Source organism: Strongylocentrotus purpuratus, unplaced genomic scaffold (genome assembly GCF_000002235.5).
Source record: "Strongylocentrotus purpuratus isolate Spur 01 unplaced genomic scaffold, Spur_5.0 spur5_scaffold_17, whole genome shotgun sequence".
NCBI classification, from domain to species: Eukaryota; Metazoa; Echinodermata; class Echinoidea; order Camarodonta; family Strongylocentrotidae; genus Strongylocentrotus; species Strongylocentrotus purpuratus.
The window spans coordinates 12288014-12307694 of NW_022145602.1; the positions used below are offsets into that span (position 1 = coordinate 12288014).

Below are 19681 nucleotides of genomic sequence, written 5' to 3' on the forward strand. Positions count from 1 at the left end.
TCTGTTTCTAACCTTTCACCGTTACCATTTTCATGAATGATGAAAACACTCCGTATTATACAAAATCAAATAAAGTTATGCACTTCAAGTTGAACCTTTTGACATTAAAACCCAAATTGATCAATTGTTTGGTTGATCCATTTAATGAGCACTTTAGAATGATCGGCGTGATAAGTGACATTGATATCGGTGATGATGGATGATAGAAAATGTGTCATTTTGTCAACAGCATTTTGTCAACATTTTAGGTCTGGAATACGTATTTATTTAATTGTTCTATGTTAAGTGCTGCCTCGTTATGCATCAGTTACATGCTTAGGCCAACATTGGAACTGGACAGGAATGAATCAAAATCAAGCTGCAAAATATTACGCTGAAACACCAAAGAGCTCACACAGGTAATCTCGTTATTAGATTCACAGAATATTATGATCATCCTATACCATACAAATCATGTGATCTATCATAATTCGTCGCTGTTTTCACGAAGTGACGGTAGTGAAAAAAAATTGCATTCACTTTGCGTTACGATTTTCCTCACTACCCCGTCACTTCGTGAAAACAAGGACGAATTAGTGTTAAGTGACTCCCCTGCAAGTGCGAAGGAGGGGGGGGGGGGTGGGGGGATTGATAGCTCATTAACTATCATATTACTTTCTTGGACACCATGTTTCCAATCGCTCTCCAAAGTCAAAGTCATTGCTGGAACAAATCATAACAGTAACTCGAACAGGTCCCACACAAGTTATGTCGAGTGCAAGGACTACTGTTGGCATGTCTCTTTATATGCAAGACAGGAAATCAATCTAACGGCTACTCGTAAACTATCCTCTTTCTTGGAACCCATTTTTCCAATCGCTCTCCAAAGTCAAAGCCATAGCTGGAACAAATCATACCAATAACTCGAACAGGTCCCACAAGTCGGGAATAATCGCTCTCATAAACGCAGTTGTCACTTCAATTAAACTGAGCCATACGTCATCGAAGTCGGGTGGGCATGTGCGAAAAGCATTCCAGGAACGTTTGTGTAGTCGTAGGATAGGGCGCTTTAATGAGATCGGTGGAGTCGAAGGGAGGTGATGAGGACATGTAATTACATCCCAAACGTCTTCATTATGAGGCGCATCAATCATGGTCATGTTAACTACTTCATTATCAGCTGAAGGGCGTAGTCACTAGCCAGCAAGGGGTGACAAGGGGCAGATGTGGTGGTGCTGTGCGGAAAGGTGAATTTTTCTGTATTGTGCATACTATACCCTAAACGATGTAATGACACCATTATAACCCTATACCATTTCTTCAACACGACATGACGGGCGTAGCCAGCAAGGTTGGTGGGGTGGGGGCGGTATGAAATTATGTGATTATGGCGCGTAGGCAGTATTTATAAATTGCTGTAACTGTATAATATACATATTCGAACTCTTTGACATTTGAGAGGGTAATACGACATCAGCCGCCGATATTCAACTGGTTCCCAGGAATAAAGTGAATTGCTCTATGAAGATATATATTTTTGTAATTCGATATTGAGATATAAAAATTAACTAAAATCAGAAGCTTTTCAACACAAAGTGTAGAAGCAGTAGACGTCTTTAAACGTAAATAAAGATTCATCTTTTCATCATGGATTTTCTCGTAAATCCATGATTTCATGAAATGCGTTCTTCATTCGCTCATTACTCAGCAGTTCATCAAAATTACTAGGTTAGATGCATTTCATTAATACATCAATACAATCATATGGTGATGTAGTTTTGTTGGCTTCTATTCTTGATCGTTACCAGGGAGCCGTTTCAAAAAGCCTTTTCCCCATGAAAAATGACAAAAATCTGTGACAAATGTGCTGATAAACAATCAGAAGCAAGGATTTCAGTAGCTTATAACAAAAACTGTCATTTTTCACTGATGACGAGTTTTGTGAAACAGGGTCCAGAACTTACCGTGATTCCCCAGTGATCTTTAACACCCCCTTTTTTCACGATGAAACCCAAAGCCCCCATTATATAGTGCTCCTGTGATATATGCCACAGGAGAGAATGACTTGAAAACATTTGGGATGCCTGAGTTATTATACTAGGTCAACCGCTGTCACAGGTAGATGACAATCCGATGATGAGTTGCACTGAGTTCTGGGGGGCGTTTCACAAAACTTGTCATCAGTGACAAATGACAGTTTTTGTTATAAGCTACTGAAATCCTTGCTCCTGATTGGTTATCAGCAGATTTGTCACTGATTTTTGTCATTTGTCATTGAAAAAAGGCTTTGTGAAACCATAAACCTACTACAAAGTGTATGGTGAAACGGGCCCCTGGTTGGTATGGGACTAAGAGATGGTGATGATGATGATGATGTTGGTTCTTGGAGTCAGTGATGGTAATGTTGGTAGTAGTGATGATGGAGATGGTAATTCCATTCAATTCGATTCAATTCAACGTGGCTTATTAAAAATACAAAGTAATAGTCCAGGGACTAATTGAACAATGAATGCAATGTAAAAATGGTCATAAAGTAGGATTATCGATAAAATAAAAACAAAATGATAAAAAAGTTAAAGGACATAATCATTATTCATTATATATCAAAATTAAGCTTTGGAAACAAAACGTTGATCATTATGCAAACTTAAAGTAAAGATCACTCGAATATTTGGCTGAATATTACTTGATTTACCATTATAATGCAGTATAAAAGATGATTAATTTAAAATCAATAATTGCAAGATAAGTATGTGTGAATCAAAGTGCAATGTTGGATTTAAAATAATTTAGATAGTTGTGAACTTATGTTGGAGGATAAGTTGAAAGTAACGATAGGAGAGCTAGAGAAAGGCATTGGGAGCAGGGTTCGGTACCGGCATTGGATGGTAACTAGAGATAAAATGATAATGGTAGTGGTGGTGGTGGCGGTTGTGGTATCTGTTATTTTGTGCGATGAATGTGTTTTTGATGTGGTGATGCCAAAATTGAATGGTTGACTTGAAAACAAATTGTCGTACATGACTTGGTACTTGGTAGCAATATCGGTCAGAATATTTCCAAAAAATTGATGTGAAAGAAGGAAAAGTCTACGAAAAGAAAATCAAGGAATATATACATTTTTGATGAGCAATTATAAGCACCATTATTATTATCGTCATCATCTTCCTCCTCGTCATCAATTCATCATCTTCATCATCATCATCTTTTTTCAATATCATCATCACAATCGTCATCATCAGTAGGCCTATCATTCTAATAGATGCCGCACTTTAAAGCCCCACTGTCCTATTTGAAGCTACTTACTCCCTCTATAAAGAAAACTTCCCCAATCCTGTTGGTCCCCCATGATCCTCTTTTTCTTATGTTAGTTGAGAGCTGAGTTAATGAGATAGCCACCTGTCAGTGACCTCGCTGTGTGGTCTAATCCTTCTGGACCAGTAGTATTGACGGTCTTTAACCACTCTGCGAGGTCGTCGGCCCTGGGGTGCATTAACTGCATTTAGATCAGTTGCCCCCTCCCCGTTGTCATTGATTACACTATGTTATGAACTGATTGAACTCACCTCACCACAGTCCATGGCCATGTCCAGTTTCCTCATACTCCTGTAGGCCGTAGCCATGTTCAAATAGGCCTGTGTCTTCAGCCTGGGAGGCCAGTCCTGCCCCCTGCATCTAATGAGCTCCCTGGCCCTCACATAGAACTTCAAAGCCCTGTCGTAATCCTTGAGACATTTGTATACATTCCCTAAACACCCATAAGCCTCACACTCCAGCATCTGATCTTCGGCTTCGATGGCCATCTTCACGGCTTTCTCCAAGTTTTCCAAGGAGTCTTTGAAACTGCTGAATCCCAGGTTGGACGCAGCAAGCGCCAGGTAGACATATCCCAACTTGGACGATCCTACACCCGAGCTCATGGCGGTGGCCAGGCTGTGTCTGGCGTACGACAGCGACTTGTGGTACTCGCATAATCTTTCATTCGAAATCGCCAAGTTTAGATAGGACTCCGATTTGAGTTCGTCGCTCTCCAGATCGGAAGCGATGTCCATCTGTTGGACGGCATAGTGCATCTTCTCCCGAGCGAAGCCCCATTCTCCGTACACCTGTGCCAGGTGCCCGAGCACCTCAAACCGCAACCGCTGTTCTTTCACCTTCGATAAAACCCTCTTCCACTCGTGAACAGCCTGCTCCGTTTTCCTGGCATGGTACAATTTCAAGCCCTTGTCCACTTTCTGGCGTGTCTGTCGCTGGCCCATGGTGCCCCGACTCCAGCAATACCACCTCCAACCAACTCCACCTCACACAGCTCACAATTCTTACGAAAAGCTACATAAATCCTTTATATCCTCACACCGTCTTGAGAAGTTGCGCAACTCGCGTTGTGGTTTACCCGCAGAATAGAGTGAGTGAGCCACGCAGAACCCAAGCATGTATGATTTCTACCACCGACGACTTCCCTCTCGCTGGCTCTTTCACGCCTTCACCCCAGCCTGCGAAATGTCAACACTGAACCCAACTGAGAAAGAGGACGAGACAGAACCATATCAGCATTGGGACTGCGTGCATTCAGTGTATGGTCTGTGGAGCACACGTGTGCAGCGCTGTACAATACGAGCTGCGCTAGTTTGTGTTTACATACTTTGTGATCAATGAAACAGCCCGGGTATATTATTATGCGCGCGCTAGATGGGGTCTGCTCAGTTGTGAGATATATGATTGGTGTTTATACTAGCCTTTCCTCATGCCGCTGCCAGAACCAAAAATAATTCCATGATATTTAGCAAATTGAAAAGGTCTTAGTTTCGCTTTTGTATAACAGTGGCTATGTGTCCCCAGTGATATCTATCCTTTCATAAATAAGAGGTAAATGATATCCACAATTCTGTGTTTGTTTTGCTTGTTTCCAGTTTTACAAATCTGAGATGCATGGCCCTACGTGTTATCAATGTCCTAAAAGAATTGAGCTTCAAAACGATGAAGTGCTTCAAAAAAAGTAAAATCCTTAGAGTGATCGGTTTTACCATATACTCATTTCCCCTCATAGACTGTAGTTTTATAAACAAACAAAAAACGTTGGGGAAAAGGTTTTTTAAGTTCGAATTCCAATCATGTAAAAATGAGACAGGCGATCGGCTTGTAAAAGTCATGGGATTCCTGACTGACCTACACATACTTGTGATTGCAGCATGATCTAAATCCAATATTTTGTTTACAATCTAAGCCAAAGTTACCCAATCCCTTTAAAACTTTGCACTTGAAAATGTGATGGCTTTTTTTAGGGGGGGGGGAGGGGCTTTCTAATATTTCTTCGAACTTGTGTCCGCCTATCCTCCACTACCATAGGTGTCGTGTGCGCCATTTGCCTTCAGGACTATTTGACATTCATTATCATCGTCATTAATATACATTTTCAAGATAGTGAGCAGGGGAACAAAAAGCATAATTTCATCAATCATTTCATGAAAAGGAGTAAGAAAATATTATTCCAACTTAATGGGCAACAGTATATTTACAATGAACCTTAAAATCAAGATGCTTTTTGAAGGAAAAAGACTCAGTCAATGAGTGAGAAGAAGACCCTTTCAAATGCGTCACAACAAAATGTGTCTTTACCTAATTGTGTGATCTGGCTTTAGGGCTGGTATTCGGGACAAAAAGAAGCTTGAAAAACTCGAACAATATTGTGATAAAAGCCTATTTAAGGTAATCGTCTTTTCACCAATCCGTGCCCCATTCCATCCATTATCACGTGTGACTTTATTGGTATTCACTCCCTAAATGCTGGAATCTCCTGCCTATTATTGTCCTTTTTTTTATTTGTCGACATGATGTATGTAAAAGCAAGCTTTATATAGAGATTAAACTCGCTTTGATGAAATATCACAGGCGATTTGAATCGCTGGAAGAAGATTACACAAGTGTTTAGCGTTATAGAGATTTAACTCACTTGTTAGGTATAATTTACGAAAAACTGATACCGATTAAACTCACTACTACCATGGACCTACTACTAAATAATTATTTAAGCTTACGAATACTTTAAAGAGATTAATCTCGCTGTAAAGAAACATTTACCGTTGTAATGTCTGTTCTGTATTATATTCATGGTGGCAAGGGTTTAAATCCTATATTGCTACCCCCCCCCCCCCCCCTGTTCTGATTAATCTCCGATGATCGATGTATCAAGTTATATTTATTTATAATTAATTCTAATCATCTGTATGCTGTATCTCATCCATCAGTGGGTAACATTTGCTAATATTAATACGGTTATCCATCACCAGTGTATTATTAAGCAAGAAACAGCGCGATGACCAGGGTTTTCTTGCTAAGAGGGGGGGGGGGGGGGGAGGGGGGGGGGTATGGGTCCTTTGCTTGTATTTGTTGCAGTACACGTAGCCTGCCTAAAATTGCCATGCAGTGTCGGGTGAGGACAGGCGATCGCTTGGAGAAAACAAAATTACCATGTCAGATTGAAAATTCCAAGTTCCCTACCCCTCCCCTCCATTCCACACCCCTTCTCCTCCTCCTCCTCCTCCTCCTCCACCTTTCTTCCTGCTCCATATCCCTCTCCCGCTCCCCCTCTCCTCCTCCCCCTTCGTCATGGAGAAAGAGACTGAGAGAGGGTACTCGGAGAGAGAAAGAGAGAGACACAACGATAGAAAGGGTGAGGAGACAGACAGCTAAAATTACTTTTAAAAGGAGAAAGAGACAGAGAGAGTGAGAAGGAGAGAGAGATAGACATGAGGCAGACAAACAGAGAGATAGAAACGGGATAAGGTGAGAGACAGACAGACAGTTACTGGAGAGAGAGAGAAAGAGAGAGATAGGCAGAGATACATGCAGGACAAGATGAAGGGATGGGAAAGGGGAAGCGGGGAAAGGAGAAATAGACATGAGGCAAACAAACATAAAAGGTGAAAGACAGACAGTCAGACAGTCACGTACTGGAGAGAGAGAGAGAGAGAGAGGGGGGGGGGGGGAGGAGAGAGGGGAACAACAGAGGGGGAGGACAGAGAGAGAGAGAAAGGCACATAATGATACAGGGATGAGAAGCGGGAAGAGGGGACAGAAAGAGAGAGGGTGCGGATTTTGCATGCACTTGACGTCCTCTTGTCCGTGTCTCAATCACGAGTTCGACAAGATTATGCGAGATCACGGACGGACGACGATTACTCATACCCTCACGAGACACGGAGACCAAATACGACGATGAGACAGTCATGAAGATCAATCAATCTCGATCTTCAAAATTAATCGATTATTTGTATTACAGGTAGTGAGGCTTTTGAAGGGTGTGGGGTGGGGGATTTAGGGTAGTATGCAATTCTAACGCAACAACCTATCCAGGGCAGCTTCTCATAAGCCCGGAAAATGTTGTGCTAACAACGCACAGCATATCTTATGACCTTCTTTTTCCTCTATTACTTTTCCTTTTATCTGCCCCCCTCCCCCCTGGATGTGCAACTGCAGACGGCAGGGCTGACATCATAAGGTTTATAAAAGAGCCCCTCCCCCCTCCCAACCACAACCCCCCCTCCCCGATTTATGTTACATTAGCATGTATCAACCGGTTGAAAGGACGTCATCTTTGTCCTTTTATCCCCCCCCCCCCCCTCCCTGGATGTGCACCTGCCGACGGCAGGGCTAACATTATACAGTTAGTAAAAGAGCTCCCCTCCCCTCCGAATAATGATACATTTACATGTTTGTATCAACCGGTTGAAAGGACGCCATCTCACTGATCTGTATGCACACTTTCACGCACTTGTCAATAGAGGGCGAACCGATCTCTCCCCAAAGTGCACAGTTGAGCTCAATTTGTTGAGCGGTCGCTTTCATACATAGAATTCCGAACGTCAGCATGGGATGATAATTTCCATACTTTTAATGGTGCCATAGATCATCAAGGGGTTGATTTGGTAACATATGAAATGAAGCATGTACGGCTCTAGTCTTCTAACATATATATCGTTTCCTTCTCCCCCTCACACGCGCTATGCCCGCTCTCTTTCTCACTTGGATTTATTTTACTTATCATTTCATTCCCACGTAATTTCTCCATTTCATGTTCAACTAAGTCATTTCTAAAGGAACTAACACCGTACGAAACACATCAGGTCACTTCACTTTATTTTAACGCCCCACTGTACTACTTGTATCTACATGCTCCCTCTATATAGAAAACAGTGCCCAATCGGTGACCATTGGTCCCCCATGATCCTCTTTTTCTTATGTTAATTGAGAACTGAGTTGATGAGATAGCCACCTGTCAGTAACCACCCTGGGTGGTCTAATCCCTCCTAGCCAAACAAGTACAGACGGCCTTTAACGTAGAATTCTACGAACGGGACTCAACCGTACTCACAAACTATTACAAGTTCGTTACGTTGGTAAAGAGTGTTGAAGAAAGGATTCTACCAGCTTTCCTTAAAGATCACGAACAGACATAACTTTTATCATCTTCTTTCTCTTTCCGTTTTGTTTAGTTTCCTTCTGGCCATTTTCCCCCAATCAAACGTTTACCATACATCTCTAGACAGGTTGTGGGTTTCTTTCAGTCTATTGGCTGTGCGACTCTTAATCAACAAACACGTTTCAAATTTATTTTCAAGTTTATTTATCTATTTTCACACATCTCAAACAATTCTTAACACAATAAGGGCAGAACATCATACAATTGAAAATACAAGTATAAATGTTACATATTACAATATCTTAATAACTATTACACATATCTTAAGAACTATTGCACATACCTTAAAAACTATAACGCATATCTTAAGTAAGAACTATTACACATATCTTAATAACTATTGCACATACCTTAAGAACTATTAAACATATCTTAAGAACTATTACACATATCTTAAGAACTATTACACATATCTTAAGAACTATTACACATATCTTAATAACTATTACACATATCTTAATAACTATTAAACATATCTTAAGAACTATTGCACATATCTTAAGAACTATTACACATATCTTAAGAACTGTTACACATATCTTAATAACTATTACACATATCTTAATAACTATTGCACATATCTTAATTACCATAACACATATCTTAAGAACTATTGCACATATCTTAAGAACTATTACACATATCTTAAGAACTATTGCACATATCTTAAGAACTATTACACATATCTTAATAACTATTGCACATATCTTAAGAACTATTACACATATCTTAAGAACTATGACACATATCTTAATAACTATTACACATATCTTAAGAACTATTACACATATCTTAATAACTATTACACATATCTATAACTATTGCACAATATAGCCTGTATCATAAAATAATGAAAAAACAAATCTCCTATGTTTCAAGCTGAAGAGGGAGTGCAGGGGGACCCATAAGAGAAGCGAAGCTTGTAATACTATAGGTCCCTTGAAATAACTTACTTAAAAATATACAAGAAAGTGTGACGAAAGAATGAGGAAGGGAGCGAGATGAGGATAATGTGCAGTTCGAAAAACGAGGGGTCCAACTGAGATTATAGTTGGAAAAGAGATAGATAGGGAGAAAGAAATTAGAGCAGATACTTATAAGAGAGAAGGAAAGTAAAGAAGAAAAAGAGAGAGAATCACAAAGTCTTACATGAATTTTTAATTTTTGGAAAAACTAGGACTAAATATTTGTGGTAAAACTTTTGTATCCAGTTGAAACATAAATTGACCAAGTTGAAGTAAATATATATCAAAAACCCTTCAAAATATTATTTTTATAAAATAATTTGTAAGTATGTGCAAAGATTCCAGCGTTGTTTTTAATTCGAAGTGCCTTTTTTGCAATAAAAGAATTCTATAAATTTGTGTTTTTGAGGAACTTCCCCATTCAATGATTCCGTATTTTACATAAGGGAGTACGAGTGTAGAGTAAAGCATTTTCAGAGTGTTCGATGGAAAAAAAATATTTGACTTTATTGATTATTCCAATATTTCTAGAAATAAATTTTCTCAAATTGTCAATATGAATCGTCCAAGAAAGTGTATGGTAAATAATGAGGCCTAGGAATCGTGTAGAATACAATACACTTCCAATATTCTTGCATTATCAAAGATTTTGTAACCAGGAAAGGAGGGTAAAATATTACTGAAAAACGTTTTTTTTTCAAATTGGAAATTCAATGAAAGCTTATTTGCTTGAATCCAGTGTGTCACTTTGTTTTCAATTGATCAATGTAACGTTATTATCAACTCAGTATCGTCTTATTACTTAGGAAAATGTTTGAGTCATCCGCAAACATGATGAAGATCATCTGAAGATCGATGGAAATCATTGATAAAGACTGTGAACAATAGGAGCCCAAGGATCGAGCCTTGGGGTACCCCACATGAAAAAGGATTGTTATTGATAGATATATTAATGATGCCGGGGCGTCACTAAAATGGGGTGGCTGTGTGACCCAACCTGGTTAACTCTTATCATGCCACAGGGCTAATCCACATTGTGCCAAGCCCCAAATCCCTCCGCGCCAAGTTTATTTTGAGATAATCTGATTAACGCGATGGTTCTATGAATAGCGCGTGCAAAATACACAGCACAGTCCAATGAGCATGAACAATAACTGCTATTACGAACGCGTGCAAGCATGCACAAGGCACTGAAGCAATGGCCCTCTCTCGCATGTACAAAGCACTATGACGTTAGCGTGCATGCAGCCTTATGGCAGGCTTTGAGTTAAAGGATGCCTATTTGTAGACAAATTTTGAATTATTGCAATATATCATCGTCTGCAATTAAAACAAAACCGTTTTTTAGCCATGTCAGCAAAGGTTACAATCTGAGGACTTTGATTTTAGGTTTTTTTTCTCTCAAATACTTCAACTTTTGCGCAAATGTTCTCTGCTCCTGCATGCATAATTTTTATAACAAATAATGATAACAATGATAACAATAATAATGATAATAAAATAACGATAATAATAAAAATGGTTATAATGATGATACTAATAATGATAATAATGATAATCACCATCATCATCATCATCATCATCATCAAAGTGCATAACCAGAAACAAAAATTAGGTCTGGCATACGCCCCATGTGACACTTTCTATGCCGAAAATTATCTCTTGCGGGTTATTATTTTCATGAATTATTTTGATGCATGGTATATTTCCTAAGATAATGACACTCAGATAATGACACTCTTGATTAAATTGAGCTGAAATTATTCATTTTCCTTGCAGTATTACACGCCACCCCAAAGGCCGCCATGCGTGCATATTTCAGTCTAATGGCAAACTGCCCTCAAATAATTATATTCAGCACACAAATATAAAAGAACTGCAACTAGCAAAGTGCTCTGAACATATCTGTCACCAAGTAATGCATTAGATGAGAGTGGTTGCTATGTATCGTTGATGCTGACATAGAGTGATGATCAGGGACCCGTTTCACAAAGCCTTTTTTCAATGACAAATGACAAAAATCAGTGACAAATCTGCTGATATTCAATCAGAAGCAAGGATTTCAGTAGCTTATAACGAAACTGTCATTTGTCACTGATGACTAGTTTTGTGAAACGCCGCCCTGATTACTAATTACTTGTAAGTGATCAAATCAGAGGAGTAGCTAGCGATATTCGTTACGTATTTTTATTTATTTAATTTGTTTAAGTATGCAGAAAATGAATTCGTCCTTTTTTTTTTGTTTCTTGAAAATATCAAAGCTTACATCTAAAAATATTCAACAAAAATACCAAAATTAAACCAATTTACCTTTTTAAGTATGCACAAAATGGATTCGTCTTTTTTTTTTAGCTTGGAAATATCAAAGCTTACATCTAAACATATTCAACAAAGTGATTCATTATATAAGAGTGGTTGCAATGTATCGTCAATGCTGACTGATGCCTCGTTTACACTTGCACGCATTTTGGTCCCGCACTGCCCCGCTCTATGGCGTGCCAATGCGTGCCAATCAGTGGCACGCAGTCGCACGCAGGGTCACGTCGAATTTTACGAATAGTTCACGCAATGCGCAACCACCAGGACATGCATTCGTAGACTATGCGCATGGCATGCGAAAACTGCGGGGGAAGTATGCGCAGCCATGCAGTGCGCAAATTGTGAGCAAATTATTTGTTAACTAGTCGTGAACATGAGTGCCACTAGGCCAACGGACACGCATCGGCGCGCATTGGCGCGCACTAGCACGACTAGGTAGCGCAAAGGATGCGCATAGTTCACGAACGTTGCCAAACAAATTGTCGTGCCAAAATTTTGAACATTTTGAAAATTCTGTCACGCATTTCACGCACGGCCCGCATCCTCCCGCAACCTACCACGAATACTTCCCGCATTGGCACGCATTGTGTCTATGCGCAAACTATGCGCAAACCAAAATGTCGTCAAGTGTCAACGGGGCAATAGAATGATGATCTGATCAATAATTACTTGTAAGTGATCAAATCAGAGGAGTAGCTAGCGATATTCGTTACGTATTTTTATTTACAGTTAACAACGAAACTATTCATTCATACCCTTTTTCCTTCTTGGAAATATCAAAGCTTACATCTAAATACATTCAACAAAGTTATTCATTAGATGAGAGTGGTTGCAATGTATCGTCGATGCTGACATAGAGTGATGATCTGATCAATAATTACTTGTAAGTGATTAAATCAGAGGAGTAGCTAGTGATGTTCGTTACGTATTTTTATTTACAGTTAACAACGAAACTGTGGCTGCAGCGACGTCGATAATAAATCAAAAGTCTTAACAAAGACTTCTACGGGAATTCATAGCTTTAATTGGAGTAATCATTTCGTTCCAATTCATTCCGTACCAGTACATTCCGTGAAAACTGTGGATAAATCACAGATAAAGAATCATAAATACAAGTACATCATAGCATCATCAATACAGCAATAAACACAGTCTCTTCGAGAAACTTATAAAATAATGTACTTGTGTCATGATCTTCATAATTCATTAAAATAACCCCAGTTCCTATTCTAGTCTATCTGCATTATGACTTTACATAAGTACAAGCTCACACTACAAGTGTCACAACTAGACAAACTATAGCTTGGTTAAACAATTAACTAGACAATAATCAATTCCAAATCTCTACTTAGTGCTTCAGCACTCTCAAAATATATCTTCAAATTATTAGCAGTATCTTTACTGTCATTAACCTTTATATAAAGTCATATGTACATATATCATAACAGCATGGGCTTGCATGTCTTACACTACATTACATATACATCAACATCTCTCAGTATGAAGTTCAAAATACACACACTAATTTACACTTTATGTTTCGACGATTCATAGAAATACATTAAATATATAACAAAACTAAACTCTTTGCCTGACTTAATGACAACTTTAGGACTGAAATCTCGTTGATGCTCTGGCAAAGAGGGGATTCTTGTACCTCAACACAACCATGTTTGTGTAGCCTTCTGAGTGTTCAATATCAAGTGAATATCAATAGATGGCGGCTATACTAGGCACCTTGCCTGAGGAATTGCTATTACAAATATATAGATATTCATGTCATGCATCAATAGTACAAGAAATAAATGACTTGGGTGATAGTAAGGTGAAAGTAATTAAGTGCAACTGTCACAACAGAACCTATTCATACCCTTATCAAGTTTTGTAATTTGCTCATATATGCACAAAATGGATTCGTCCTTTTTTTTTGTTTCTTGGAAATATCAAAGCTTACATCTAAAAATATTCGACAAAGACCACAATTAAACAAATCTACCTTTCATTCTCGAGTTAATAAAAAAAATCCATGGATACTGTATAGAGAGAGAGAGAGAGAGAAGAATTACTATACATATGAAGGCAACCTCGTAAGCTAGGTTTGGTTTTTCAATTCAAAATTACCATTTTTTCTTTTCTACCTACCTTTTTTTTCTCATAGTAACAAAATACAGTCAAACCTGCTTTAGTGAACACTTGTCTACAATGACCACCTGTCTACAAAGGCCACATTTGTTGTTTCCCTTGCAAATGGTTTATCATTGAATCATGTACTAATGGAGCCTGTCTACAAAGACCACCTGTCTACAAAGGCCACTTTTTGTGTTTCACTTGGGCGGTCACTATAGGCAGGTTTGACTGTACTATTAAAAAGAGCATATACGTAATATCATTAATGAGTCTGAAAAGCGATTAGTAGAACAAGGAAGAAGGCTCAAATCCCGTGTTACAAAATATTGTGTCATATCTGTGTAAAAAGAACATTAGAAAATACGTTGTTGCCCATGAAATTGAAATATTCTTTTCTCTGAACTCATTTCATGAAATGATTTTGACAATATTTGTTTTCCTCTTGAACGATAAAGTTTGTATGTATTCTAAAAACTTTGATGATCAATCTAAAAAGCCAAACCCTATTAAATAAATATAAATAATTGTCAGAAGCCCCCCCCCCCTGTATATCGAGTCCGGAGGCATATCTATTATAGGGTGAAGCTGGCATATGCCCACTTTAATTAAATTAATTGAAACACATCATTTACCCCAGTCCACTGTCTGTACTGTTTCTTTATATTCGTATGTCTTGGAGACATGCGGGCCACCTCACACAATAGGTATGTACAACAGAATTCATTGAAATTGTGATTTACTGCAGTGTTTTCTCACAACAAAAAACGAAGAACAGTATAAGGCGGTCATGTTGGTCGGCCACCATGAAAACATATTATGTGGCTAAGAAATGAATTTTGTGCAGTTTTAGGTTGTATTGTTTTGAAAGGGTCTCTTAAAAAATATAATTTTACACGTTCTTATCTTATAATAATTTAATCAAATTTCTCAATTAGATTATTTGAACTTTCTGACCCTTCCAAGAACTCAACCATCCCTTTAAATAACTTAAGAGAGCAATTTAGGCTAGAGAAGGGCACTTTTGCCCTCTTGATAATGGATATTTCGCCCCTGACAGGATACTTTACCACATTGGGCAATTTCGGCTCTAGAATGACACTCTTGCCCCTTGAAGAACATTGTCTTTTTCCCCTTAAAGCATTTTTTTTGCATTGAACTAAAGCGATATTGGCTCGATAATGGCTCTGGGAATATTTCGAACATGAATGGGCACTTTCCTCTCTATAGAAGAACACTTTAAGCCACTCGAACATGGTAATGTCATCCCTGACGGGCCATTTTAAAAACCGAATGGGGAAATTTTGGTTCTAGAAGGGCACCTATGACTTTCGTTCCCTAGAGGCTTAAAATGCATGTTTCCCCGATGTAACACTCGAGGTAACCAAAATCATTCATAATATTGTCCATGACCATGTTCACACTCATAAGATCTAAAAATGAATTGTACAAAATTAACACAGCGGAAAAACACACACACTAAATAATAGACACTTGACAGTGATGGCAACTAATTTTTAGAAGGGTACTTTGCCCCTCGATAAGGACAATTTTGCCCCCTTGAAGAAATTAGAATTTCACCGCTGACTGGCCACTTTTAGTAACGCAATATTGCAATTTTGGCCCTGGAAGGGCACTTTTGCCCCCCCCCCCCCCCCATAAGTATGAATTTATCTGCTCTAGAAAAGCACTTTCAACCCTGGAGTGTAGAATTGCATGTTGCCAAAACGGAACACTTCCGGTAACCAGATTCATTCATTATTGTTCATGTTTACACTCATAACATGTAATATGAATCGTTAAAAATTTGTCGCAAAAAACAAAGTGACATTATGCCTCTTTCAGCTTCAACCACCACTGGAAGAAGGGGGGGGGGTCGTATTTCCTTGTGCCCCAACTTAAAAGCCAGGCCCCCAATGTCGCTTTGCTCCCTCGCCGGGTCACTGAAAAGTATGCCATCAAATTTCAAACACCCCCTTTTTAAAAAATTCTGCGTATGCCACTGACCACATCTAAGATTTTAGTAACTTATCACTCGATTCATTTTGCAAGCCTTACCAAAACTTGAATCAGAGCAAATATCAAGTAAGGTTCAAGATAAAAGAATCAAGTTTATGTCCCTACTAAAACATGTAGAACAACAGATGTTCATAATATAACAATCGAAGAGATGCACCTTTTGATCTTTCCCCAAAAAACATTCAACTTTAAATCTACATGCTATGGATGTAGACAAAATCATATTCAAGGTATTTAAATTTCAGCTACCGGTAGAGAGGCCGCACTTAAGAAATGAAAAATGAATACTTGCAGTTAGACACGCGCAGTGCTCTTTGACGAGTAAATTTCCTTCGACTCTTTGAATACTTTAACAGGCATATTTTTTTTTAATTTCTTTTCTGGTTTATAAAACAAACAAGCTTGTTAACTGTTTATATTTCCGGCCACGGTTAACAACTGTAGCTCCTCGGGAATCTCGAGACTGCTCAATGCCAGTTTCGTGATCCCCTTGTGCAATAGATTTAACCGTGCTCCTCAAAGCAGTCTATATTATTTTGTATAATAGCGCCGGTATATCCGCCAGCTCAAGAGTTCATGGCGCTATAGCTCGCTTCAAAATCTTACATCAGTTGAACTTCATACTTAGCCTACTTGGTTGCCCAAGGTATTTGCAATTGAAAATAATATTAAATAGTTCCAATTTAGCATTGAAAATGCATTCTACATAGTCTAAAAGTTCAGACACTCTCTTTACGTACTACGACGGACAAGTGGTTGTGCCTGAAATGACGAGTATCATGGACCACGTTGCTTCCTAGCACAAGGCCAACGATCAAGGAGCAGATAACGTCGAAAATTCCGACGAAAGTGTTTGTTGGTGGCGGCGTAGATGAAGGGATTTATCATAGAGTTACCCAACACGAGCGAATGTGTCACGCGCCAGGTGAGAGAGGAAACGCAGTCCTTGCCACATATTGCAAACATGACACTAGTCACTTGTACAGGCAGCAAGCAGACCAGGAAACATCCCACAAGGATGCCAATGACCACAGCGGCTTTCCGATGTCTGGCAAATGTACGTTCCTTTGAGCCCGACCCGTTGGCTTGTGGAGCATTTTTGGACACGTTTTCGTTCGGCAGGGCCTCGGTAGGCTCAGTGTAAGCATTTGCAGAAGTGTTAGATGAATCGGCCAGAGTACCTTGGTCCTTAAAACATGGCCCTGCTGAGGGTTTGCACATGTCTTGGCGTAGGGATTCCCCGTCGTTAGCTTGCGTCGTGGCTCGAGTAGGTAATCCGTCCGCAGGACTCTGCCCTACGATACCCTTGGATCTCCGTTTAATGTTGGTATAGACAGCAACATTCAAGACGACGATGATTGTGAGAGGAATGAAGAAATCTATCACGTTCAAGATCAGTATCATAGCAAGACTGGACCTAAATTCGCTTCCACAATCCTTCTCATAATCCAACTTGTACTGTCCGGTTATAGGACTCCACGCAAACGTCATTAGTGTGTACCAAACAAATACCACTGCCCAAGTAATGCAGATGATTAGCCCGATTCGCTTCTTCGTCTGAAACGTCTGATACTGCATTCCCATGGTCACGAGACAGTACCGGTCCCAGCTGATCAAGACCATGGTTAGAACAGACATCATTGTCACCGTGCGGGAAACGACCAACGATATCTTACAAAAGACCTCACCGAACGGCCAGTAGTCTTTGATGAGCCATGTGAGGTTGAAGGGCCACAAGAGGGCGCCCACCGTCAGGTCCGTGATTGCAAGGTTCAGGATAAGAAGGTTGGCCACCCTGGCCCGGATGTTCTGATCTCGAAAGTACGCAACAATCACCATAATGTTGCCGACGACAGTCACAACGCATATTACAGAGACAATCAGTGGCACTATAGCGAACCAGGCCGTTGAGTTAGGGTATTCGTAATTGTCACCGTAAGAAAAAGTGATACTTGCGTTTAATTCCATTGTTAATTATTACGATCGAATGGCATATAATCTGATGATTAAGCTCCTTCAGTACGTCATGCTTTTATAATCATAAGTTCATCAGCCATTTTTCCACCCTAAATGAAGAAACGCAGAGAGAGGAAGCATTCACAAAAGGTTTCGCCATAAGAAATGATTGCGATTAATTCACGTGTTGAAACACAATCGAATGATGAACGTCTTTCAGGACATTCTTCTGTTGCACAGTTATAGAATCTTTTTCTCATTCTGAATAAATATGAGCCAGTTTTCCACCTACATAAAGAAACGCACTTCCAGAACCTGGAGATGGACTTCACAAACGTTTAATTCGCTTAAAGAAAATATAATTGCGTTTTCCTTTGCTGAATAAAACGCTACCGAAAGATTTTTTCGACGATAAAGAATTTCGGGACGTTATGCTTTCATAAAAATTATCTTTAGATGGTTGTAGACCTATCATCCAGTTTCTTTAGCCTACTTGAACCGCAGAACGAGAATGCTTCCACAAAATATGCTTCGCCTGAGTACCGGTTGGAGGAAAAATACTTTCATTCCATTGATGAAATACGACCGAATAATAGATATCTTGATGATAAACTTTCTTTCATAACATTATGCTTGCATAGTCATATTTATGTTTTAAATTTATCAGCCAGCTTTCCACCTATATAAGGATCAAAATGGCTTCAAAGCACAAATGCCTCGCCTGAGGAAATGATACTTGCTTGGCGTTTTCCATTGATGCAATACGCATGGTAATTATGACGATACCATAAAGTTCCTTTAAGACATCTTTATCCTTGAATGATTCGTATTCAATTAAAACGTATATACTCCTTCCTGACAAAACACAAATCAAGAAAGATTTTTACAACAAAATATTGGCGAATGATGCCTCAACAGTTGCAAGATGTGTTCTTGTCAGCGACCTGCGGACGATATGAGCGCTAAATTGATTGAACTCTGAAAGCGCTTTACATTTTTTGCCTTGCACATTGAATGAGCAGTTCAGTACCTAATGTGAAGGTGTGGTCACAACTTAGAGCGGCGACCGACCGATTTGTAGCCTGCTCAGTCGCCGCTGGAATTTAGGCATCGCCCAACGATTTAGGAGAAGTCGAGCAGGCTGTAGAGCCCCAGCGATGCCTTGGCGGTGCCATGTCGATTTTACGTCAAAACTGGGTGAAATCGGGGAGCTTCTCCACGCGGCCGCGTCCCGGCAGTGACTAGCCTTTTGACAAGACCTCGTGACTCTGGCTAAGCGGCTGAGATGAGTCTAGAAACCCGGGGTCAACGCGCGACCGAGTGACGAATGTCACGAGGCCTTTTGCAATGTAGGTTTCACTGCTCCGCATGAATTATTCATAGTTACATATTAGCATGCCAATACACCTACTTTGGATTTATTGACCAATCAGAACGGCGATCTCCCAGTTGGCTTCGTTCTTGATTCGTTCCATGTAGAGGTCAGTGGTCTTAGCACGTACAATAGTTCCGAATAGGTCCATGTTCGTACTACGTAGAGTTTACTGTGTGTGTGTGTGTGTGTGTAATGGCTACTATATGCTGATGTCGTGCGAGGATACGTTCGCTGATTGGACGCTCCCATTTCGGAAGCGAATTCCAGTCGGAAACAAAGGTTAACATAAGAAATCCAAACCAGATTGATAAAGGCTACTTGTCTGGGCAATTCGCACTGGCGTTCACTCAGGTTTTCGCGAAAAACAAGCGGTGCCCGGGCGAAATTGGCGAGAAACTCGCCGCCAAACCGCCGAGCAGGCTACTTTTTGGGGTTGTGACCATAGCTTTACATGCTTTATTTTAC

The 19681-nt window shown here is 39.6% G+C and overlaps 1 protein-coding gene and 1 pseudogene across 1 annotated transcript; both read right to left on the reverse strand.

The window, feature by feature from the left end:
- Nucleotides 1–3369: 3369 nt before the first annotated feature.
- Nucleotides 3370–4580, reverse strand: LOC115924904 (annotated as a pseudogene).
- Nucleotides 4581–7166: 2586 nt separating this feature from the next.
- On the reverse strand, nt 7167–17853 carry LOC115925028 (histamine H3 receptor-like). The gene is made up of 4 exons (XM_030988175.1): nt 16864–17853; nt 10906–10916; nt 9770–9811; nt 7167–7227 (listed from the first exon to the last, which is right to left on the reverse strand). Exons 1-4 carry the CDS (start codon nt 17851–17853, stop codon nt 7167–7169), a joined length of 1104 nt encoding a protein of 367 aa, XP_030844035.1.
- Between the last annotated feature and the right edge of the window lie 1828 nt (nt 17854–19681).

Bases quoted from the DNA above. Each gene is read 5' to 3' on its own strand.
- LOC115925028 (XM_030988175.1), bottom strand. From the start codon at position 17,853: ATGGAATTAAACGCAAGTATCACTTTTTCTTACGGTGACAATTACGAA. The intron at 7,228-9,769 runs GCTGGAATCTTT...TTAATTTTGAAG, and splicing joins CACTTCGAATTAAAAACAAC to ATCGAGATTGATTGATCTTC.